Genomic DNA, 26,828 nt, shown 5'->3' with positions numbered 1-26,828 from the left:
CCCCCACTGGACTTCTATCCCTGCCCCTAATTCTCCCAACCGCCCTCTCCGGTGCACCAATCCACTGACACAATATGACATACGGGTCCTACTACACTCTTACGAACCCCTTCCCACTACCCACAAAGCCTCCTCGCACTTTCCCACCCCTTCCATCCATTCCAACCCTCACACGCCTCCCCCTCATAATAGCTCACCACTCACCACTCACCTTCCCATTCCCACCATCCTCTCCAACCCGCACAGGCCCCCCACGCAAAACACTATAGGCACTATCCCTAATAATCTGAAAACAATCACCCTCACTCTGGGCCCATCCACCTCCCTCCTCAGCCCACGGCTCAAATGCACTCTACTTAACTGCAGATCTGCCTCCAGACACGCATCTGACATAGCCGACCTCATTACCGCACATGACCTAGACCTTTCCATACTCACCGAAACCTGGCTAACTGAATCCTCTTCCCCCCTCATCGACATTCTAGTTCCCCCTAACTATCACATCATCATATTAGACAGGCCTGTCAAGACAGGAGGTGGAATAGCATGTATTCATCGCAATAGCCTTTCAGTAACCAGAGCCATCTCCCCTACATTCTCCTCTTGTGAACACATATGCCTCGACGTCAACAGCGAGGGCAATTCTGTATGCTCTCTACATATTATCTACCACCCACCAGGGGACAACCTCACCTTCACTGAACACCTCATGGACATGATCACAACTAACGGATGTATGACATTACAACGCATGCTTTTACCACGCATGCCTTTACAACGCGGTATTTACAACGAATACCTTTACAACGCATAGTGCTTTGGGGTGCTGGATAGTGAATAGTTTAATTTACTATTCTAACTCCGGTCCCGGTGGATAGTAGGGAAGGTGTTGGATAGTAAATTAAATCTATTCCATATCCTAGAGCGCCCCCCAGCACAATGCGTTGTAAAGGTTTGCGTTGTAAAAGTTGCGTCGTAAAGGCACTGCGTGGTAAAAGTTGCGTTGTAAAGGATGTTTCCCCAACTAACTCGGGTCGACAAAACACACAAATATTCCTTGGCGACTTCAACCTTCATTGGAATGATCACAACGACTCCGTGGTTAACAGTCTCAAAATCTTCCTCAACACCTTAGACCTAACCCAAATCTGCAACAGCCCCACTCACGACAAAGGCTCTATCCTTGACCTCATTATCTCCAAAGATGACGCCACCCATCTTGACTCAATCCAACTCTGTGACTGGTCAGACCACCACATTATCAAATTCTTCATCAATGAATTGGTGAAACTACACCCAGCACAATCCACCAAACCCAAAGTATGGAAAAGAGACTTGAGGAATCTCAATCCCATCTCCTCGCCCTCTCCCAGTTACAACTTACTCATACCTCGACTCGACCTTCCATAGCCTTCACGCGCATTACTGAGATTTTAACTGCACTTATATCGTTTTTAACTGCACTTATATCGTTTTGTTTAAAACTGCGTCGCCGTAATTGCGCTGCTGTTTCTGTAGTATTTTCGCTGGGCGCTTGCTAGTGCTGTCACCTGGGGCATAGTCAGGCTTACCTGCATTTAAATTGTGCCTTCACCCGCTCTTTGCGGGACTTAGGAAGTAGGGTCCCTGGTCCTGGTGATCCGTCCGCCATCTTGAGTAGGTATTGACGCTTGGGATTTTCTCAGGCGCCATATTGGTTGGGGTCAGAGGCTCTAGCAGCCGGAAGCCCGCGCATTGGAGAGCTTATTAAAGCAGCTCCTGGACAACGCTCTTCAGACCTTCCATAGCCTTCACGCGCATTACTGAGATTTTAACTGCACTTATATCGTTTTTAACTGCACTTATATCGTTTTGTTTAAAACTGCGTCGCCGTAATTGCGCTGCTGTTTCTGTAGTATTTTTCGCTGGGCGCTTGCTAGTGCTGTCACCTGGGGCATAGTCAGGCTTACCTGCATTTAAATTGTGCCTTCACCCGCTCTTTGCGGGACTTAGGAAGTAGGGTCCCTGGTCCTGGTGATCCGTCCGCCATCTTGAGTAGGTATTGACGCTTGGGATTTTCTCAGGCGCCATATTGGTTGGGGTCAGAGGCTCTAGCAGCCGGAAGCCCGCGCATTGGAGAGCTTATTAAAGCAGCTCCTGGACAACGCTCTTCAGACCTTCCATAGCCTTCACGCGCATTACTGAGATTTTAACTGCACTTATATCGTTTTTAACTGCACTTATATCGTTTTGTTTAAAACTGCGTCGCCGTAATTGCGCTGCTGTTTCTGTAGTATTTTTCGCTGGGCGCTTGCTAGTGCTGTCACCTGGGGCATAGTCAGGCTTACCTGCATTTAAATTGTGCCTTCAACCCGCTCTTTGCGGGACTTAGGAAGTAGGGTCCCTGGTCCTGGTGATCCGTCCGCCATCTTGAGTAGGTATTGACGCTTGGGATTTTCTCAGGCGCCATATTGGTTGGGGTCAGAGGCTCTAGCAGCCGGAAGCCCGCGCATTGTAATAGGATAAATTGACATGTGCAGGCAGACGCGCAGCGGGTACGCGCAGCGGACGCGCCGTAGACGCGCCGGAGGTGCACCAGAGGTAAGCCCGTTTGCGCCCGTTCGCGTCCCGGGCGCTTCTGGCGCCCCTGCCTCCTTCCATCTGGCTGATCCGTGTCCCGCTGCCACTGAGTCTCTGGAGCCCACTACGGGTGGTGAGAAATGCTCGGTCACTTCTTCTCCGCATACGACCCTGTCCTGCGGCCTGTTGAATGTTCGCTCCCTTGTTAAGCATCATGCTGAGATTGCCCTGTTGATAGAAGCATCTCGGCTGGACATACTGTTTCTTACTGAAACCTGGGCTACGATGGACTGTAGTGTGGAACTGGGTTGGGCATGCCCGCCAGGATACCTTATAAAGCACACTCCCCGATCCTCAGGTAGAGGTGGTGGGATAGGATATATCTTTCGAGACTCGCTCTCCCTGTCCGAACTAGTGGTTAAAAAGGTAGTAGGTTTTGAGCTAATGGGCTTTTCTATCGTGGCCCAAGGAGGTACGTTGGTAACAGGCCTTCTATGTTATAGGCCACCTTCGCTATCCACGGCGGCCCATCAAGCTCTGGTTGATTTGATCTATGACCTTTCCAACTCTCATACTAATTTTCTAGTACTGGGTGATTTTAACATGTGGCCTTCTGGCCCACATGACTTGGCTTTTCGAGAACTCTGCCAAGCTTGTAGCAATATTCAGCTTGCTCAATTGGTTTTGGTACCCACCCATGTTAAGGGGCACATACTAGATTTGGTGTTTGCTGAGGGGAATCTGGTGGTGGTGGAAAAGGTCGTGGACCAGGTTTGGACTGATCATTCACTGATTGTCATGTCTCTCATCATGCCTGTCCCGCTGATACCCAACAGACAGGGCGGCACGAAGCTGAATCGGCAATGGAATCGTCTCCTTAGGGAGCCGAGCCGACCTGCCCTGTTACCGGGAATTTTTTCAGTGGAGGAGAATGTGGACAAGAGTTACGCATCTCTCTGTCGTCACATCACATCTTCCCTGGATGAACTGACCCCTTTACGTAAGGTGAGAGACAGGCCTCGAGGCTTAAATGCCTGGTTTAGTGAAGATCTAGGGCAGTATAAACTTCGTTGCAAACAAGCGGAGCGTACATGGAGGAGGGGGTACAGGGAACAGGATAAGGCGGCATATAAAGTGGCCCTGCATGAATACAAGGCCCAGTTAAGAAGTGCAAAAGCTAAGTTCCTAGAAGACACTTTGGCGAAGTCCTCTAATAAATCACAGACCCTGTTCAGGCTTGTTAAGAATTTGTCTGATCCATCTTGCACAGCGTCAACAATACCGGCCTCGCAGGAACTGTGCGACTCTTTGGCCCTTGCATTCGAGGAGAAAATCAGGAATATCTTGACTGGACTTATTAGATCTGAACAGTCTATGTCGCCTACACTCTCCTTTTCGGAGTCTCCTGATAATTTGGGATCCGAGGGGGCAAATGGCGAGAATGATCTGCCTCAGCTGTCCTGTTTCCCAGTTCCCTCGTTGGAGGAATTTTGTATTCTGGCCAACGGCGTATCCTCAGGGTCGCCACTTGACCCAATGCCTCATAAAATCTGGAAGGCTTTCCAAGACGAGCTATTTCCTCCATTGCATTCCATCTGCTGCCAATCATTGATTACTGCGACAGTCCCAGACAGCTGGAAGATGGCAATTGTAACACCTTTGCTGAAAAAGGCTTCTTTGGACCCTCTCTGCTCGGCCAATTATAGGCCGATTTCGCTATTACCATTCGCGATAAAAATTCTTGAGAGATGGGTGACAAGGGCCTTATCCAACTTCCTGGAAACTAATTTCTGCCTGGATGCTGTTCAATTTGGCTTCAGACCGGCTCACGGCACCGAGACTGCCTTGGTCACCGTGTTGGATGAGCTACGAACGCGGGTCGACAGAGGCAAGTCTGCATTTTTAGTGCTACTTGACATGTCGGCCGCGTTCGACACGGTAGACCATAAAGTACTACTGGGCCGTCTTCGGAGTGCGGGAGTGAGTGGTCTGGCTTTTGATTGGCTTACTTCCTATTTGGACAACAGGCAACAAGCCGTGGCACTACCACCTTTTCTATCAGCCACCCGGCAGGTAAATCAAGGAGTCCCCCAAGGATCGGCGATCAGCCCAATCCTATTTAATATATATCTCCGTCCCTTGGTAGCACTGATAAAGTCATTCGGCATATCAGTCATCAATTATGCCGATGACACTCAGTTGCTTTTTTCCTTTGAGGGATCGGAGACAATTTCAAGGGACTCTTTTCACCGCTGCATGCTGGCAACAGCAGTATGGCTGCGAGCTAACTCATTGCAGTTCAATGGGTCGAAAACGGAGGTACTTTACTGCTCCTCGGATCGAATCTCCCGCACATTACCGGTTGATTTTTGGCCATCCTTTATCCCGGGCTCGGTGGAGGCTGCAGAATCAGCTCGCAATTTGGGTATCCTGTTTGAACCCAATTTGCAGCTGGACGCCTCCGTAAACAGGACCAGCAGCGACATGCATGGGCCTGCTTCGTGCACTTCGGAAAATCTTGCCACTTCTTCCTCGGGGTTCCAGAGCAGAGGTAGTGCGTAGTTCCATTCTCAGTAGGCTAGACTACTGTAACGCACTGCTTCTGGGAGCCCCGAAGATTCTGGTCCTTAAACTCCAAAGGATTCAGAATATGGCTGCTAAATTAGCCTTGTCGCGTCCGCGTTCTTCCTCTTCATCGGCAGCCCTGGCCGACCTTCACTGGCTTCCAGTCCAGCAGAGAATTGCATTCAAGGCTTTGTGCCTTGTCTTTAGGGCCCTGCATGGACTGGGACCAATACCCCTTCAGAGTCTCTTTTCCTGGTATCAGGCCACCAGACCTTTGAGATCCTCCTCGGCGTTCCTGGTTAGGGTCCCCAGGATACATAGAGTGAGGATGGGCGGACGTGCCTTCAGCTTTACGGCCGCTAAGTTGTGGAACACTCTTCCTCTGACATTGAGGAGTAGCCTCGATTTGCTTACTTTCAAAAGGGACTTAAAGACCCACTTGTTCCCAAGGGTAATGTAGCTTATTTAACAGATGGTTTGGATCGGTCTCAGCGCCAGGATGCCCTTTGGGTGACAGCTGCGCTTAACAAGCAATAAAATACATACATACATACATACATACATACCTCCCATTGGCAACGACGACGTCCAAGCTCTCACTGATCACTACCTCAACTCAATGACTACGATAATCGACGAAGTTGCCCCCCTCCAGCTAAAGAGTCTCTTTCAAAAGCTCAAAGCCTTGGTATGATGGTCTGCTTAACCACATTGGTGCTAAGGCAATTCCCGCTGGGTGCTGAAATTTACATGATCCCATTGTTCATGACAAGGTCAGCTTGTCATAAGCACAGCTCCTGTGTACTGCATGACGAGCTGACCTTGTCATGAGCATGGAAGGGGTTAACAAAGACAGACAAGACATGAGACTAGCAGAACGCAACTGGAAATCCACCCCATCAGCTATGCACCTCAAGACTCTGAAGAAAAAAAGAAATGCTTACTTCAGGAAAATTAAACGAACGAAAGCAGACTTCTTTAGCCATCAACTAAACCAAGCAATAAATCGACCAAAAAAGCTATCTGAGCTAATCAAATCTCAATCCAATGATGAACCACAGCGAGTGCTTAGCTCAATCAGCAATCTTCCATCATGTGAAGAATTCTCCACCTTCTTCAACCTAAAAACAGTCAACATCAAGAAGGATCACATCACGGACCTAAACCTTTATTCCAACACCATCAGCAAAACACCCATCAAACTAAAAAACAATGCTACCTGGGTATCCTTTGATACATACACGGAAGAATCTATTGGCAAGATCCTAAGTACCCTGAAGCCCTCCAACCACCTCTCGGATCCTCTACCTGCAAACGCCGTAAAGGACTTTAGCCCATAGCTCCTACCGCTCTGGACAAAAATCGTTAATAGTTCTCTTCTACAAGGATCTATACCAGACTCCCTCAAAGTGGGACAAGTATCACCCATACTTAAGAAACCCACAGCTGACCCTACCGACCTAAACAACTATCACCCCATCTCTAATATCCCTACCTTAGCAAAACTGTTAGAAAAATGTGTTCACCTACAACTGACTAAACACATCAATCATTTTGACCTCCTTAACCAACACCAATCCGGCTTCCGTGCAGGTCACAGCACAGAATCAGCCATGACCCACATAATTGACGACGCACTCCAAACTCTAGACCAAAATGGCACCTGCCTCCTCATTTTACTCGACCTATCATCTGCATTCGATACAGTCAAACACGAGAATCTACTCGATCTGTTGAATATATGAATGGGCATCTCTGGGACAGTACTCAAATGGCTCACCTCCTTCCTTCATAACCGGACTCAGAAGTTCAAAACTAATAACAACATGTCCACGCCTGTCCCAGTTACACTAGGTGTCCCGCAAGGTTCCTCCCTATCACCGACCCTGTTCAACCTAGTCATGGAGCCACTCACCGCATTGCTTCAGGCCTCAAATGTGCAATTCCACATGTATGCGGACGACACCCAACTTTGCCTCAAATTACAATCCCCTGAAGACCTCAAACCTCTCAATTCAACACTTAAGGACACACAAACATGGCTGGCAGAGAACCATCTCAAACTCAATGCTCTAAAAACAGAATTCCTCCTAATAGCACCCCCCTCCAAAATCCTCATCGCTCAGGACTGGCTGAAACACCTCACTGCATTCAATGTCCAACCTATCATTGTAGACTCAGCTAAATCTCTAGGTTTCACCCTGGACTCCAATCTCAATATGCAACGACATATTAGCAATGCAACCAAGGGTGCTAATTTCCAAATCAATATCTTGAGAAAGTTGAAACCCTTCCTCCCAGCCAACAACTTTAGAACTGCAGTTCAAGCACTAGTTATAACTCGGATTGACTATGGTAGGTACTGCTGCTTAGCGCTCGCGCTGCTGCTAGCACTACCTCATTTTTAAACTCACCTTTCTCGATATTTGATTTGTTATTAATTTTCGTTTTTCCCCTGTTTTTAGGCGGGGTCAGGCTGGGCTCAACATCTCTCCCTCCCTCACACCGCATATAAAGGAAAGCGCATCGCCGTTTTTGGCGAGTCCGGGTCCCGGGGTTTGCCCTGCTTGGGGGCCATCTTAGTTTGGGATCACCACTACAACTACGGGCGCCATTTTGGAACGCCCTCGTGACCGAGCTGGGCCTGGAGTGCCTATTTAAGGCGATTACTCCTTCATCCCTGCCCTGAATGGTACTGCTGCTTAGCGCTCGCGCTGCTGCTAGCGCTACCTCATTTTTAAACTCACCTTTCTCGATATTTGATTTGTTATTAATTTTCGTTTTTCCCCTGTTTTTAGGCGGGGTCAGGCTGGGCTCAACATCTCTCCCTCCCTCACACCGCATATAAAGGAAAGCGCATCGCCGTTTTTGGCGAGTCCGGGTCCCGGGGTTTGCCCTGCTTGGGGGCCATCTTAGTTTGGGATCACCACTACAACTACGGGCGCCATTTTGGAACGCCCTCGTGACCGAGCTGGGCCTGGAGTGCCTATTTAAGGCGATTACTCCTTCATCCCTGCCCTGATAGGTACTGCTGCTTAGCGCTCGCGCTGCTGCTAGCGCTACCTCATTTTTAAACTCACCTTTCTCGATATTTGATTTGTTATTAATTTTCGTTTTTCCCCTGTTTTTAGGCGGGGTCAGGCTGGGCTCAACATCTCTCCCTCCCTCACACCGCATATAAAGGAAAGCGCATCGCCGTTTTTGGCGAGTCCGGGTCCCGGGGTTTGCCCTGCTTGGGGGCCATCTTAGTTTGGGATCACCACTACAACTACGGGCGCCATTTTGGAACGCCCTCGTGACCGAGCTGGGCCTGGAGTGCCTATTTAAGGCGATTACTCCTTCATCCCTGCCCTGATAGGTACTGCTGCTTAGCGCTCGCGCTGCTGCTAGCGCTACCTCATTTTTAAACTCACCTTTCTCGATATTTGATTTGTTATTAATTTTCGTTTTTCCCCTGTTTTTAGGCGGGGTCAGGCTGGGCTCAACATCTCTCCCTCCCTCACACCGCATATAAAGGAAAGCGCATCGCCGTTTTTGGCGAGTCCGGGTCCCGGGGTTTGCCCTGCTTGGGGGCCATCTTAGTTTGGGATCACCACTACAACTACGGGTGCCATTTTGGAACGCCCTCGTGACCGAGCTGGGCCTGGAGTGCCTATTTAAAGCTCTTCTCTACCGCGCAGCGGGACGCGCAGATGGGTCGCCCTCGCTTAGCCGGAGTCGTGCCTGAGTCCTGCCCGTCTGCGCCCGTCCGCGCTGAGGACGGGCTGCAGGACGGGCTGCAGGACGGGCTGTCCACTGCCAACGTGACTTCAGGTACGTTAACTCGGGGCGGTTGCGTCTATTATTCATTTGCGGCACTCTACTTACTGCGACCTTCTGCCTCCTCTCATTGCGCTACCTGCACTCTGCCATGCCATTACTTTTTATGCCCCGGCTGCGGTTTTACTACTGGCAAAATGCAGCTCTCTAAAACCCAACAGTATACGAAGCACTGTAGGGGGAAACGGAAGCCTACGAAGGGTGGTACCTCCCCTCCCGCCCCGCTCCATTTTTGGAGCTTAAACTGTAGATCGCTCCCTAAGAATAATTTAAACATCCATGATTTCATAATCGAGGAATCCCCTGATGTTTTATTCCTGACCGAGACCTGGATTCATGCCAGCTCAGGTCCGGATATCGCCATTGCGATTCCATCTAACTATGTTATGCAACATCAGGATAGACCCTCAGGTAAAGGGGGTGGAATTGCCATTATCTTTAAATCCACCTACCAATGTAAACTGGAGGCATTACATCTTCCAGGTAGTGAAGCTGCATTGTTTAAACTCACGATTAATCCCCGCTTGACACTATCGGGTCTGCTAATTTATCGGCCCCCGGGGAATGCTGCTTCTTGGATTCCCTTACTTGTTGATTGTCTATCAGCAATACTCCTGAAATCAAATAATTTCACCATACTTGGTGATTTAAATATTCATCTAGATGATGTTAATAATTCCCTTACAAAATCTCTTCTTTCTGATTTAGAGGTTTTTAATCTCAAACTTTGCAATACTGGAGCTACTCATATTGCCGGTCACCTTTTGGACCCAGTTATTTCCACTCTTCCATTTGAGTGCTCTCATTTGGCACGTCCGCTGGTGTGGTCCGATCATTATGCCGTACACTTTGTGTTACCGCCCGGTCTTTATACAGCCAATGTTTATGTACAGGAAACAAAACCCTCTTATCGATGGGACAAAATCGATATAGCCACTTTTAATCTGCATCTGACGAAGACTATTCCTTCTCTCAATAATACTGAGCAGAATTTGAATGCCCCAATTACTAGGTGGCTAACAGATGCAGTATCTGTGCATGCCCCCTGTTCTGGCAGTAAATTTCGATCTTTGCGTCCCCCAGCACCTTGGTACTCGGATGAGTTAAAAATCCAACGTGCTAAATGTAAAGCCTTGGAGAGGAAGTGGAGAAGATTCTATTCCATTCCCTCTAAACTGATTTACAAGGATGAGCTAAAAGCTTATCATGCCAACTGTAAACGGGCCAAGGCAGCTTACATTACCTCTACTATCACTGCAGTGCAAAATTGTCCTCGGACTCTTTTTGCTACTGTCAATAAACTTACAGGTGCTGACACTGTTCCTGTGTTGCCGGCTTTAGATGGTAAACATTGTAATGCTATTGCGGACTTTTTTATATCGAAGGTTCAAGACATTCACCAATCCTTAATTTCCCTTCCACCCCCTATTGATCCCTTCTTATCTGGCTCTTGCTGTAATGTCTCTGTCCCTCCCACTGAGTTTCTGCACAACTGGAAATTATTTGATGATGTTTCCTTCCTGTCGTGCCTAAAAAGCATCAGGTCAGGATCTCCTCGGGACCCTGTCCCTATGAGGATATTGAAACAACTTGACCTTGAACCACGTAGATTCCTAATGAGGTTACTTAACATCTCTCTCAGTGAATCTCGGGTGGAACAGGAATGGAAACACGCCATGGTCGTTCCCCTACAGAAGAAATCTGGTATGGACATTACTAACCTGGCCAACTTCAGGCCTATATCCCTGCTGCCAGCTTGTTCTAAGATACTAGAACGTCATGTCAACTTTCAGCTAAATGAATTTGTTGAAAATACGGGATATCTCCATCCATCCCAATCAGGCTTTTGCGCTAATTATTCCACCGAATCCGCACTCCTGGGGGTGACTGAGCGACTCCGACACGGTATTGATAGTGGCGAGACCTTTGCGCTTATACTATTGGATTTAAGCGCAGCTTTTGATACCGTGTCGCATTCCATTCTTCTAGAGTCCCTTCACTCCCTTGGTGTTGCAGGATCTGCGCTTGCCTGGGTGGCTTCATTTCTTAATGAGCGCACCTTTCAGGTATTTTCAACCAAAGCTGAATCGGCGATCTGTTCATCTGCTTACGGCGTTCCGCAGGGGTCTATATTGAGCCCTTTGTTGTTCAATATTTACATCAGACCCCTTGCTACGATTGTAGAGGACGCCGGTCTGTCTATTTACTCCTATGCAGACGATACGCAGATCGTGTTCTCCCTGTCTGACAGTAGGTCTCAGGACACCTCTGCCCTTAAAATCGGCCTTTCTCGGGTTGCAGCCTGGATGCAGGTTAACTTGCTAAAACTCAATGGTGATAAGACCGAGGTTATCGTACTTGGCAAACATAAAGATCTGTGGGGTTCTAGACACTGGCCCAGTGACATGGGTCCACTGCCTACCCCCGTGCCAGTTGTTCGTAACCTCGGCTTTCTAATCGACGAGAAACTCTCGATGCGTCAACAGGCAACTAAGGTCGCTGCAATCTGCTTTAATACTCTACGCTGGTTGCAGAAGATCCTATGGATGCTGCCTGAGTCTACTCGTCGAACTGTTGTCCAGGCTCTTGTAATGTCCCGTATCGACTACGGCAATGTGCTCTATCTGGGAGCTGATAGAGCTACAATGAATATACTCCAGGTTGTGCAGAACTCAGCTGCCCGCCTTTTGTGCAATGTTCCACGTAGAATGTCTGCAACACAAGCCCTATGTGACCTTCATTGGTTAAAAATTGCTGACCGTGTAGCTTTTAAAACTTTGTGCCTTATGTTTAAAATCCGTCAGGGTTCCGCTCCCACATACTTGCACAATCTTGTCCGGCCATACCAGCCAAATCGTCCCCTTAGGTCATCAAATCAAGCCAATTTTGTAATTCCTAGAATTCGCTTGACAAAAATGGGAGGCCGCTCTTTTGCCCATTTGGGGCCGAAGATGTGGAATGCTCTTCCGTTGACGCTCAAAACGGAGACCAATCTTCTGGCTTTTCGCAAAAAGCTAAAAACTTTTTTGTTTTAGTTGGTCAAATGTTTTCTGCTTTTCCTGTTTCAGCAACTACCTATCTTTCTTCTTTAGGCTCTCCCTGGCGCCGGGAAACCCTTTATGGGTAGCTGAGCGCAATACAAATTCAATAAAATAAAATAAATAAAATAAATAGTACTGCCCTCTGTGGTCTCTCTCTTCCAACAACCGCTCCATTAAGACCTTCCATCAATGCTGCAGCAAGGCTCATAACTGGATCAAAAAAACGCTCACACATCTCTCCGGACTTAAAATCTCTGAATTGGCTACCGCTCAAAGCCAAAATACACCTGAAAATCGCATGCATTACGCACAAAGCCTTACATCACAGCATTCCCAGCTACATTGCTCAGAAACTGACACTCTCAGGAGGCTCAAGATCCACAAGAAACACAGAAACTCTCCTTTTGAAACCACAAAGATTCCTCAAGAAAAAAACTTACAAGCGTTCCTTCTCAGGGATGGCCCCCAGGATCTGGAATGCCCTCCCGCCAGAAACAAGACTCATCTCATCCACTGCCTCCTTCAAAAAAGAAGTAAAATCTATCCTTCTGGCTAAATTCACTTGAACGTTAAATACGCATTTACTGTATGCCTATTTGCCTCCCCCTTCTATCTCAATGCCGAATTGACCACACAATCATTCTCGACTACCTGACATTGTACGCCCCATGCACATATTGCTTTATTAAGTTCTCTTCTACGTTTGCCGCTCATTTGTACTATGATCTCTGTATTGCGTTCTTCTCTCATATGTATGTAAAGCGCTCTGATATCTGCAAGGATCTAGTTCGCACTATACAAAACTCTGAAAATAAAATAAAATAAATAAATAAAAACAACTGAAATGTTTAATGTTATGCCCTGTGAAACCCACAAAGCCCCTCAAGTTGGGGGAGGAAGGGTGGGTGAATAAAGTCCCTGGCCAAATGTGCAAACATATTGAATAAAGTTTTTTTTTTTTAAATCGAGGAGCACTTCCCCATAACTCTCATAACTCACTGGGCAGAGAAGAACACATCGACCAGCGGCAAAGTAGCAAAGATGTCTGTGACGTGCAACTTAGGCGACCATTATTGAATGACCAGCGAATTACTGAAAAACACACAGAGTGAACAGCATGACTTTGAGGGTCCTCTAAATGACGAACAAAGCCGCTCTTGCCATAGCTACCAGGGCACACTTCAATCCAAGCTGGGAGACAGCGCTTTGGTCAAGTAGATGTACAAAATGTTAACTGAATCTAATAATACACATGGCATAAGATTATATCAATAAAATGAAACAGATGTGTAAAAAAAGCTGGTGTGCAGGCTTTAAAGTGAATAATGCTTGCTAATTTAAACTGGCTGGCTAGGAGAAATATCTACCTAGCCAGATGATAAAGCACTCTTTAAAAGTATAACTAAATATCATGTTTTCTCTTTATATAATAAATTATAAATGATTTCAGGTACAGATAAAAATCTTCAACGATGATGCCAAATCCTATTTATAATGTTTTAAAATCCCAAAAATACATGTAGAAAGTTTTTTTTATAAAGTAAAAAGATATTGCAGTAACAGCATTAAATTGAACAAACATAATGTGTGATTCTGTTTCATATAAAAATGGTCTAGTTGTAATGTGTAAATAAGAGGTCCCGGGAAAATGTTTGTGAGTACCCATGCTCTAATTATAGATATGAGAGGTCGCTTTATGGGTATTCATGGGTATAATACAGAAGAAAAAAATGTTACCATAGCACTAGGACTCAGAGGAAGCATTTCCAAGTTAAATTAAGAGTACAATTAATATTTGGGTTATATCTCTAGGATTACCTACTTCGGAGATTGCTTGCTTAAAGCGTCTTCCTAGAATTCTGTTGAAATATCTTGTTGGCAAAGACTGTCAGGTAGATACTTCTACGGGGCTGGTAGTCAATACATGAAGAATCCCACACTATCAATGGCCCTCGAGGTGCAGGGTATCTGGAAGAAGCAAAATGCTTTTATCGGCGGGGAGCAAGAGGCTAAACTCAATCCGTTTAAACAAAGGGAACCTAGGGCCAGATGGGCATAACAATTTTTCAGTTGAAGACCAAAAAAGTGCTTTTAGCAATGTACTAAACCTATTTAGTAGTCTGTAACTTTTTGTCAACTCAAAGATAGGTTTAGAAATGGATAAAGAATCACTATTTGGAAGGGGTGGTTGTAAGTGTCTCTTCCAAACAGTGATGGCTATCAATATGTATCAATGGTTTAGGACTGAAATAGCAATTGTAAACCATCGAAAAGGTCCCGACAACCAAGTTGAGGTAGTAAAACATTCGCAAATAGGAAGGGATCCCTTTGGGGCACCTTCCAGTTTGTGAATGTTAAAAAATGTTTGTTTGGGAGTGGACAGTGGTCCACGGAACCACTGTAAACTCTCAATCACACTAAAAACAAGTCAACTTTTCTTTTGAAATACAGCCTGATTTTCTTTTAGAAAAAAAGCTGCATTAAAAAAAATATATTTTATTGAAATGCACTCATAGATATGGTACTCCGCTGAACGCCGGCAAACCAATATTGTCGTAATGCCATTCAATTGTAGCGAGTCGCAATTTACAACCCACCTCACTAATATTCATGAGGTAGGTCAGATTCTGACCCATTAGGATGAGAATGATTGAGAACGGACCTATTAGTACATATGTCGGTTCTTAAAAATCTTTAGTGGGTGCAATTTATGACCGGAATTTTGCGACCAGATATTTATACATCTGGGTATAGATGTAGGTAATTCCCATTTACAGACTCTTAAATACCGAATTTTACCGATTCGGTATTTAAGAGTCTGTAAATGGGAAGGGGGCAGATGTAGGTAATTTTAAAATCTGAATTACCGAATCTGTAAAATTCGGTATTTACCGATTCTGTAAATACAGAATCGGTATTTCCCATTGATTCCTATGGCCTTCAAAGCCCATAGGAATCAATGGGAAATACCGATTCTGTATTTACAGAATCGGTAAATACCGAATCCTGCAAGGGTGCAGGGGGTGTCACTTTGACACCCTCTAGCACCCCAAGTACAGGCTTGTGTGCCATGTGGCACATACATGCCCTAAGGGAATGTCTGTGTGTCACATTGCACAGGTGTGCATGCACAGATGTGCATGCACACCTGAATTCGGTATTTTACCACACAATAGGATTGTGTGGTAAAATACAGACTCTTAAGGGCCTGTGGCACTGTAAAGTGTGCCACCTACATTTGAAATTACAAAATCGGTATATTTACCGATTCGGTAATTTACCAATTCGGTAATTTTACCGAATCGGTAAATATACAGATTCTATAATTTTAAACCCCCTACATCTGAAAACCCTAATACCGGTCGGAAACGGCCGAAATCGGCCGTTTCCGATCGGTATTAGGGCTCCTACATCTGGCCCTTAGTTCTTAGATCTTGGACAGGACTGATACAAACTCCTTATGTTCTACTACCCACACTTTCAGTCGAATTCTGAATTCATGTGGCCGCTCAGAAGTCCTAGCTACCGTCCACTACAGAAAGTGATACACTTATCAAGATTCACTGCAAGTGTTCCTCAAAGAATGATAACCAAAAGTCATATGTTTACGACCATTTAAACACAGTGTGGAAGGGTTAAATGTAAATAATTACAGCCATTCTCTTACCGAGGGAAGCCAGAACACTTAAGACCTTAAGGTGTAGAGAGGTGATGTTTGAAATAGTCATGTTGCTTAAACTTTGTAGCGCTCTTACCCATTCCCAAGTCCTTTCAGCAGGTGCCTCAACTTTAATGTCTACCTTTCGTGTTTTAATGTCTACCTTTCGATGTAAGATTACATCAAGAAACCTAGATCACCCTGTTTGCACATTCAAGATAACACAAACTGTCAGCTCACTCAAAGTTGAGGCTTCTGCTTCTCATCATACTTTTGTGGCCCATCTGGGAAGGTTGTGAGCATTCAAACCGATGTGGGTGATGCACACCGTAAATCTGATTAACACCGTGAAGTGTGCAATAAGGTGTGGGCTTGCAACATACTTTTGAGGTTTCTCTGAAAGAAACCGTGCATACGCATTTATATGTTTCAAAGTCGCAGAGTTTGCTCTTATCTTTTCCATTGGGTTAAAATGGTTGTTTGATAGTTACTTGGTATTTGTGTTACTATTCCTGTTTCATGTTGAGGTTCTTGGGATCAGGAGTGTGTCAAGGCTGTTCCCAAAAGGTGCGGAGAGGGGAACCCCGAAAGGGATTCTCTCATACTCCATTCTTGCGTGTCATTGTTCATCAGGTCTGAAAAACAAGGACTTAGCTAGTTAGCTTAAGTAACACTAACCAGCTTTAGAATTCAAGCCGGACAGCCCTCGAATTACTCTCCTGGAGACACCAACCATGAGCTCTGTTGCGACCTGAAACTCCAGAAGGTAAACCAATTTGAGCTTCTGCAGGGCCTTTACAGGATTCCCATTAGTGCCAACACTCTAGCACAAATACCCTACCACACTGCTGACCACCAGTATTAACCCCTGTGAAAAAAATACCAAATCAAGATAACCAGGAGCTAGAAGTTTTTATGAGTTGGTTCTCCTCCACTTCCAATTCAAGACTCAAAAACACAGGAAGGAGAACTCACTAGGTAATACGCTGGGTTTCTCTCTACCTTGTCATGCAGGAGGGGTATCTTTGTTTTTTAAAAGGACTCTCACATAATAGAAAATGAAATTCCAGTCTCTAACCTCTGTAACAATTTTATTTTTTTTCTGCGTGGGAATTCTCCTGTTAGTTCCAACACTCAAGCAGAAATACCCGACCACACAGGTGGCCGGTAGTATATAATGCTGTATACAAAATTAGACATAACTATTGTGTGAAATTGTTGATCTCTTGGATAACCCACACTGTGAACTCGTTTTTATTGGCAAGATCCCATTTTGGAGGCACACATTTGCTGAGTGGTTTCCCACTATCGCAATACCGAAATGAATGAAGTATTCTGCTCCAATGCAGGCATAGTGTGCAAATAGACCACCTTAATCTCTATTTAATCCTCGGAAAGTACACCATTGCCCGCCCAGGGATAATCTACATGGCCTTCATGGATCTTTCCTCCGCCTTTGACTGTGTCAACCGGGGAAAGTTGTGGCATGTCCATGAGGGCCATGGGGGTGGAGTCAAATTTGGTGGACTTCCTGATGGAATTACATAGAGATACTAGGGTGAATATCAGATATGCCCAGGACCTCAAGGTAACCAGGAACTTTAACACAGAAAGGGGGGTACGCCAGGGGTATATTTTAGCCCCTTTTCTTTTCAACCTCTATATCAATGACTTAGACAAGACTTTGTTGGAAACCGGGGCTGATTTCCCGTATGTGGGACGCCGGGGACTGCCCGTCCTGCTATATGCAGACGACGCAGTCCTTCTAGCACATACCCCCCAAAAGTTTACAAACCCTGCTTGATGCTTTTCGTGGGTTTATGGCTGATAGGGATCTGGCCATAAATAACTAAATCCTGCGCTCCAAAAAGCAGTTTCCCTTTAAGGTGAACGGAGAAAGAGTGCCAATATCCCCAACCTTCTCCTATTTGGGCGTCCTACTGGATGATCGCCTGAACTGGGGCACACTACTAAAAAAGAAAAGGGGAGAGGTGACCAGGGCCAACACAGCGATATTTAACTTTGGAGCTAAAATGGGCAACCGCCCAGTGGCTGCAATGTTGAAGATCTATCAAGCTAAGAGTGTATCGATAGCTAGCTACGGGAGCGAATTATGGGGGTATACTGGTCTAGAGGGTTTACAGCTGACGGAAAATGACTTTTTAAAGCAGCTGCTGGGTGTTCCTAAAGGGACTGCAAACTTAATAGTTCACGTAGAAACTGGCCTTCCATATATTTGTGATATTCTGGCTATGCGCCCACTAATTTTCTGGCTCAAATGTTGGTTAAACGAAAATTTAGACCTTACTCAAAAAATACTAAAAGAGACTTTGAGCCTGGACCACATGATTGACATACCGTGGTTAAAGTATTTAATGGGGTGCTTTAGTGAGCTGGGGCGTCCGGTCCTGTTTTTAACACCTGATTGTATTACTAGGGCAGACGTGGCTTTTGTAAAACACTCTTTTATTTTGCGTAAAAAAATGAAAAGAGAGGAGACGGAACTGTTAAAGAATAGTGTCCGCAAGCACATGATGCTTAAGTCATCTCTAGAACTGGAGCCATACTTATTGTGGCCGTTATCTGCCCACGAGCGCTTTTTATTAATCAGGTTCAGAATGGATTATTTCCATCTTTTATTAGCTGTTCCGAAGGGGAGTTACAAAGGCAAAGTGCTAGCACCCTGTGGCTGCGACAATGGGCCAGATGTAGGTGGCCGTTTCAGGCCATTTACCGACCGGTAACGGCCGATTTTGGCCGTTACCGACCGGTAAATGGGTTTTCGGTATGTAGGGGCAATGTTTTACAGAATCTGTAAATTTACCGATTCGGTAAATTTACCGAATCTGTAAAATACCGAATCGGTATTTTTACCGAGGCGGTAAATCTGAGATGTAGGTGGGACTCTTCTGAGTCCCAAAAGCCTTACCGAATCGGTATTTTACCTTCAAATCCAATTTGATGGTAAAATACTGATTCCGGTGTGCATGCACATGTGTGCATGCACACCTATGCCATATGACAGGCAGACCTGCCCTTAGGGCATGTATGCCTGCCACATGGCACCCGAGCCTGTTTTGGGGGGCCAGAGGGTGTCAAAGTGACACCCCCTGCACCCTTGTGAAAATCGGTATTTACCGATTCGGTAAATACCGAATCGGTAATGCCCATTCATTCCTATGGGCTTCAAAGCACATAGGAATGAATGGGTATTACCGATTCGGTATTTACCGAATCGGTAAATACCGAATTGTTCCGATTCGGTATTCCAGCACATCTGGAATACCTACATATCCACCCCTCAGATTTACCGATTCTTAATTACCGAATCGGTAAAATTCGGTAATTTTCGGTAATTAAGAATCGGTAAATCTATTCTACCTACATCTGGCCCAATATGTCTCCACAGGATCTGCTGCACTTTGTGTTCTTCTGTAAATTTTATGAAACCCCAAGGAGGCTTTTTTAAAAATCTCTTTTAAAAAAGTTAAATTTTATACAGGTACGCCCCGCTCTCTATTTTTTACAACTATTAAAACCAGAATGTATTCCGTTCGTGGCTGGATTTCTGAAATGTTCATTAAGGTTAAGGGATCTGGATGACGTATTTTATGAATTAACTTTTTAACAATTGAATCAATGTGATGCCCTCCTCTTTTTAATAATTGAACACATAATGGAATTACTGTACTGTATGTTTGGGAATGTATTTTGTGTCTTGCATATTTTTATAGACGATTTGTAATTTAATGGTATTATGTAACTTTTATGGTTTCCTATTATGTGAACCGAATAAAGTTTAATGAAATGAAATGACCACCTAATATTCTTCAATAAAGCAGCAAGACATACCCCAGGATTAACAATTCAAAGGCAGGTGAGGTTGTAAATATGCCACCTTTGGTGGTGATGTAAGGCACGCAGCAGGACAAATGCCCCAGCTCAACTTAATGTATTTCATTCCCATTTCAGTATTGTAACTGAACAAATGATGCAGGCTTACAGAAGTTCTTGGAGGCTGGTGTTAATCTTCAGTGCCTCAGCAAACCTCCTGGCTCCTGTGGGCCCGACTGCATTCTTTTGCAAGCTGCAAAGAGGATGAAAGTGAAAGTATTGAGAAGAGACACATTAAGTATATCTAGGCACATTCCCCCAGCCATATCAGCTAGAAGAATCAAGAACAAATATCGTAATAGGTGCTGCTGGAAGAGATGATAAATGCATGGTAGATGGCATCATAGGCTGATTAACGATTTGGTGATGTGAACCTTTGCTATTAAGTTTTGTTTGCATATTGCACAACAGATAAAGAAAAGTTAGATGTTTGCAGTCAAGACAGTTATCCTACAGTAACCTCCCACTGGAATATTTCTCTACCTAAACCAAATACGATTGGATGATACTCCTTGACGGGCACAACTACAGCCTAATTAGATTTTCATTATTAATTTTTCTGTTTAAGTACTTATTAAACATGTCCTACTAGCAGAAACTGGAGTAATGTGTGTGCAAATCTGATATACAGATCCCAATAGAAGAATTATAAGTAAAATGTACTAAGGCATTTTTGGGTTGCAAAAGGTCCGATTCTCAAAATCGAACGCTTTGTAACTGCAAAACACCTTCTGGTATCTACCAAACCCAAATTGCAATTTGTTACTGAATCACTGTTAGATTTGACACTACATACCGAAACTATATTTAGATGGGGAATGTTTAGAGTGTGTATCCCTTCCAAACAGCGATTCGCAATGGGGTGTTTTAATGTTCTGGGTCGCAATCCAGTCATAAAACATTAATATTTTACAGATTACTGAAAGGTAGCGATAGCCCATTAACAAAAGGGAAGGGGTCCTCAAATGACCCCTATCCTTCTGTGAATAAGTAGACATTGGTCTGTGGTACCACTACTAATTCCTAAAAACGTTTGTAAAATATTTCATTTTTTTATTAAACACATCTAGTTATCCTTGTACGACAACAGGCTAAATAAAAAAAATAAAAAATTATTTATTGAAAAGCAATCAGAGGCATGGTGTTTTGCTGATCCCAGCAGGCTACCATCGCTGTGATTGTGCCAATCGTATAGTGTGTCAGAGTTTGCGACCCACCTCATGCATATTAATGTGGAAGATCATATTGTGATCCACTATAAATGGTCATTTTGCGAATCAATGTATTAGTCCATAGATCAATTGCCCAACAGGGATGGTAGCCTGATGAGGTCAGCAGACCACCATGTTTGTGATTGCTTTTAAATAGAGCAATCCATCATATTTCTTTAAATGCAGCTAATTTTCCTTAAAATAAAACAGATGCATTAAAAAAAAAGTTTCACAAACTTTTTTGTAGGAGTAAGCAGTGATGGAATCGACAACTGCCTACTCTGAATAAATGTGTTTCAACATTCACAAAGGAGAAGGGGTCCGTTACATACTCCTCCCTTTTTGACAATAGTTATCACCTCCTTTGAGAAGTCAGTAAAATATTAATTTTTTGCGACTGGATTTTCTTCACAAAACATTAATACATATCATAAGGAATCGTTATTTGGAAGGCACACCTTGAACATGCTCCTTTCAAATACCTATTTAAGTATAGTGGCGTAAACCCCCAAAAACTTTTCTGAATCGTTATTTGACCTTAGTACATTTGTAAAAGTGTTTTGGCGATTGCAAACCCTTTGATTGGCCAAAGGAGAGGATTTGAGAATTGTAGATCAAGCGTAGAGATCCTAGGATGAAAGGAAACAGAGAAGGTCTGATGGGGGTGCTTTCCAGAGCTTTACAGCACAATGTTGCCCTACTGTGTTTACAGTTCCAATAAGTTAAAGTTTCCGGGAATAAAATTCCTATTGATAACGGATGGGGTTTAAACCTCAGTAACCGACAATGTTAACAGACGAGGGCCGTGATTATGGCTGACCCAAAAAAAATGTAACCTGGTGCAAATACTTCTATGAGTTGTGTAGACTTTATTAAATCTGATAATTAGTGGGTTCAATAAAGTGTACACCCTCTTAAATTTCAGAAGGTTAAGTCTACCAGAATTAAACAGGGGTAAAGGCAAGGTAATTACACAGACATGAGGATTTTAAAGCGGTACTTACCAAAAATTCACATGCTATTCCCCATTACTGGGAAAAAATCTGAATAAGTGCTATTTATCACAACTGATAAACTCTGAACCCTGGTGTGACATATTTTATCAGGTGCAATAAATACTGACTATCCCTCCAGAACACGTGTATTTATCCACAATATTTCATATTAATTTGTTTATTTAAAAAGGGTTGTGAATATTACTAGAGACTTATCAGTGCCCTGTGCAACCAATAAACAGAAGTGATTGTATACTGTAGCAAAGAAAGATGCAATGATAGAGACAGAACACTAAACAGTCTTCTTCAAGGGTGAGAGTAGTGAGAAAGGGTTAATTTCAAATGGCCAAAAAGGATTAATTACTTACCTGTAATCCTAGTTCTCTTCCAGGGGTATCCTCATTAAAGTCATAAGCACTAGAATATTCCCACCCATGCGCGGGACCCCGGAAACACAATCATATATGTGCCCCACATATATGTATCTCCATATATATATACATATATATATATATATATATATATATATATATATATATATACAAATAAGCAACTGCCGCCTCGTATACACCAGAGCTGAATAATGCTGTAAGGACTTCCCATTATATCATTAAAAACACACATAAGAAACAGGGAAAACAACAGCAAAACATGTTTTGAAACTGTTTTAATGCTCAGCAGTCAGCAGAAAACTCACATAGGACTGAAAGCATATACAGCTCCCGGGCTGCATTGCAAAAACACAGTCTAAAAAGACTGAAAAGCTAACTCATAGCCAACTAGAGATAAACTGGCACCGTGCCTTTAAGGCAGTCATGACCCCCAGCTTCCCATCATGCCTCAGGAGTGACAGTTAGGTCAGTAGTTCTTTGAGGTGACTAAAAAGCCATGGCACAAAGAGTTGACAATACCTTCAAAATACCATAATCCTTTGTCCGGGGAGGGGGGAGGGTTGCTTATGACTTTGATGAGGATACCCCTGGAAGAGAACTAGGATTACAGGTAAGTAACTACTCCTTCTCTTCCAGGGGTTCCTCATCAATAGTCATAAGCACTAGAATAGAATAGCGAGCCTCACCTCATCCACCTGCGGGCAAAGGAAAATAAAGGTACATTTAACAATAAGCTCAGAAAACTAAGCCAAGATAGCCAGATAACTATCTGAACAGGTTCCTCAAGGAGGCTTGGCCTACTTGAGTCTCCGCTCTGGAATCGGATTCTAGGCAATAATGCCTGGTGAAGGTGTGAACCGATCTCCAGGTCGCAGCCTTGCATATTTCTGACATTGGGACATCATGCAAGAAAGCCATTGTGGCCGCTTTCCCCGTAGTGGAGTGTGGTTTAGGCGACAACAACAAGGGTCTTTTAGCCAGCTGGTAAGCCAATTATATGCAGGACACAATCCACCAGGAAATGGATCGTTTAGAAGCTGGGAAGCCTGTCCTCATGGCACCATAATTCAGGAATAACTGATCTGTCTTTCTTATACCCTTGGTTCCCTCTAGATAGAATTTAAGAACCCTTCTGAGGTCCAAGGAGTGTAACGACCTCTCCGCAGGGACCGTGGGGTTTGGAAAGAAGGATGGCAGGGAGATTGACTGATTAATATGAAAATCAGACACAACCTTAGGCAAAAAAGAAGGATGAGCCCTTAAGACAACCCTGTTATGGTGAAATACAGTGTAAGGCTCTTTCGCACACAGCACCTGGATTTCACTTACTCTGCATACTGATGTTATTGCTACCAGAAAAGCGGCCTTGAAAGATAAGTGCTGCAAAGAGGCCTTGTGAATGAGCTCAAAAGGCGGGCCCATTAATTTGGCCATGACCAGGTTCAACTCCCATGGAGGAGAAGGGTTTCGAACAGGAAGATATACTTTTTTCAACCCCTGTAAGAAGTCCTTGACCACCTGCATTTCGAAAAAAGAAGGCTAGTTGGGTGACTTCCTATATGCCGTAATGGCAGCCAAGTGAACTCTAATCGAGGCATACTTTAACCCTGACTTAGCTAGGTAAGGTAAAGGTAAGGAAGATTGACATCCTCCTGTCCCTTCGTAGGATCAAAGTGATGTTCTACACATCAAAGGAAGAACCTTTTCCACTTGAACGCATATGACGCTCTTGTGGAAGGTCTTTTGGCCTCTTTCAAAATGTTCATGCAATCTTGTGGCAGTCTCAAATGTCCGTATTGGAGGACCTCAGGAGCCATGCTGCCAAGTTCATCGAGGGAAGATTGGGATGGAGAATCTTCCCATCCATCTTGGTCAGCAGGTCCTCTCGACGGCGAGCCCGCTGTCGAAAGGCGTTTTTTAGACAAAAAGTGGTTGTTTCTTCAGTGCCGAGCCCGACGCTGATGTCGAAGGATGAGAAGCCTTGGTTCTAGATGGCGTTCTAGACCGCTTGGAACCCTTCCTCACCGGAGACCTTCCTCTTGAAGACTTCTCTGCTAGGCCATAAAGGCGGATCCTTTCTCTGTCTTTCAAAGATCTCCTAGACAGAGACTGGCAGTGAGAACAGGTCTTGGAGTCATGGTCCTCAGGTAGACAAAGGAAACAGACTTCATGCAAGTCTGTCTTGGCCTTCTTTTTACTACAAGAAGGACAGGTGTCAAAAAGGGATGGCATTTTGAGAGGTAAAAAATGCCCAAAACTGGGGGAGGAGCCAAGCTCGCGAGCGTAATGGTCGCCTTGTAGCTCGGCTCCGTCAGCCCTCTGGCCTGACTCGCCTATCCTGTTGTATATCCTGCCCAGAGACGACACAATTCCGAAGAAATAGCAACGCAACGTTTCGCTCTTACTCACCGTTTGGCCTGGAGACTCCGGCGTGCTGCGGTTCCGAAGTTGTGCCCCCCGAAGGGACCTGGGCCCTCGTGGTGTTGAGACCGGGGCCTCGCCTATCGGATCCGGCCTGGCGTTGTGGTGACCGTCGGCCCCGGCCGAGAGACTGCGCCACTGGTGAGAGCCGTTGTGAGAACATCCCGGTGACCCTGATCCGGGCCCGCCTTGACGGCCGTGAGGCTGGTGCGGGGCGCGGTGCTCCGTGGACTGATCGTGGGAAGGGGTCCCCCCGCCGCTGCTCCGTCCATCGACCCTGGACCCTCGTCTTCGGACTCTGTTTGAGAGGAGCGCCAGCGATATTGCAGACGGCCCCCCGCCTTGGGCGAATCTCCTTTTTTCACCGAGGCTGCCATTGCTGGGTCCCCCCGGAAATCTGTAAAGGCCCGCATTTGTGAACTGTTCCGAGAATCGCGGAGGGTGGTGAGGAGGCTGAATTCACAAAATGGCTACCGACGACCTGTGCTGTGGGTCTCCTCGTGATGACGGCCTTGGGTTGCTGGACTGCACGGGGGCCTGGACGTGTGTGCGTGAGCCTACGATTGGAGACGTTCTTGATGCCTTACGATCCTTACGCGCGGCCCTGGCCCCCGGTGCTCCGGAAGACTCGATTCGTTCCACCGCCATCTTGGGTGAACGCTCCTTCATGGTCCCCTCTTGCCTCAGTGATGCCACCGCCTCGCCTCCCCAGGTTGCTACGAGGGATACTGTCGCTATCCATCGACGGGTCTGCTGGCCGGTGGATTTGGAACCTCCTGCTCTTCGATGTTTGGAGTTTGGGGACTTGGATGTCGTGCGGGGATCCGATCCTCCCCGGGTGCCTGAGACCAATGGTGGACCGCTGCCTGTTGTTGCCTTGATGAGGTCGTGTTTCTATTTTGCAGGGAAATCCCCGCTTTTCCTAACGGCGAGACTGAACTCCTGTCTATTATTGCCCTTGTTGCTATTGCTGAGACATTTGAACTGCCTATTTGAACTTTTGCCCGCTTGCTTATTGATTGCCCTCCCTGGCCTACGTTTTGCTCGTACTCTCTTTCAATTGTGTGCTTGCCTCGCATCGTGTTGTTTACCTCACACTGTCCTGTGGTGGGTGGTAACTGTGGTTAGGAAGGGACTGGGGTGAGATGCACGGCTCCCGGTGGTTTATTGATGTACGGATCTGTGGCGACGTTGCTCATAATTATTGTGCTGTGGGAGACCCCCCCCCCGTACGTTTTTTTGGCGCTCGAGATTGTGTCGTTCTGGTTCACATGTAATATGATCGTATGGTTGGGTGGAGGGCTGTAGCCGACCGTATTTGTTTCTGCCCTTTTGCTCCTCCCTCCCATTTATTTCCTTTGTTTTGATGTCCTTTTTTGTCTCTATATTCTTCCTTTCTCTTGTCTCTACTACATTTCGGGTTCTGGTTTAGGGCGACAGGCGCGCTGTTTGGAGGGTAGGCCGTAGCCTTCTGCAGGGGTGCTGGGTGGGATGGGTGGGTTGGGTCTTATTTGATGTTTTATTTTCCTCAGTTCTATGGCCCTTTTGTATCTCTTTATTGGAGTGCCGCGTCTGTCCTTGCCTTCCGTGGTATGATTGGGGTGGGGTCTGTAATGTCGCTGTTCTTCTTTTTGTATTTTTGCTGCTTTCCATTGAGACTCCCATGCCCTTCTCGTTGTTGATATTGTTGCTCTTTTATGTGTTCCTTGCTACGGGGCGCTTGTTTAGGCGCGGCAGTCTTCTCTTTCAGTTTGTGTTTTCCTTTCCCTCTCTTCTTTCCTCTTTCCCCCCGCCCCTCCCTTTTTCCTTCTCTCCCAAGGTTAGTATGACGGGTTAGTCTTGGTGTTGTCGCTATTCCGGCCCCTTTGTTCTGTTTCCGATGTGCTACTGGGTGGTGGGGATGCAAAGTTGTTCTTAATTATATACTGACTTGTGTTCACGGCCCTGTTTTTATACTGATATATACAGTGCTGACATTCCTGCATGGCTGCCCTTTAGCCGTTCTGTTACCGATGGTTTGATTTGGGAATCCGGATTCTTCTATATTGTCGCCGAGCCTGTCATACTCCTTATCGCCCTATTATAAAAAATAACCTTCTTTGCTCCTGTTTGCTGGCCGTTTGAATCCTCTCTCCCCCCCCTTTTTAAGATTGTATTGCTTACGTTTCTCTACGATTGATTCTGTAACTCCATTCTGGACTTCTTGACTCCTTTCACGTATTATGGCCGGCCAGTTTGGTTGTAGGCCCAGATTTGTAAATCCTGTCTATACC

The 26,828-nt window shown here is 45.4% G+C and overlaps 1 protein-coding gene across 6 annotated transcripts in view; it reads right to left on the bottom strand.

Annotated features, from left to right (window-relative positions):
• NLRC3 (NLR family CARD domain containing 3) overlaps positions 1-26,828 on the bottom strand; it is a 1,163,446-nt gene that overhangs the window by 500,860 nt on the left and 635,758 nt on the right. For all 6 annotated transcript variants that reach the window (XM_078663141.1, XM_078663145.1, XM_078663144.1 and 3 more), the window contains one exon: positions 19,646-19,729. In XM_078663141.1, the coding sequence (XP_078519267.1) occupies positions 19,646-19,729 (84 nt within the window). The remainder of the gene's footprint in view (positions 1-19,645; positions 19,730-26,828) is intronic.

This window comes from Lissotriton helveticus, chromosome 10, assembly GCF_964261635.1.
Source record: "Lissotriton helveticus chromosome 10, aLisHel1.1, whole genome shotgun sequence".
Taxonomy (NCBI): domain Eukaryota; kingdom Metazoa; phylum Chordata; class Amphibia; order Caudata; family Salamandridae; genus Lissotriton; species Lissotriton helveticus.
Note: the sequence above shows the minus strand (reverse complement) of the source record. Positions and strands in the feature narration are given on the sequence as shown.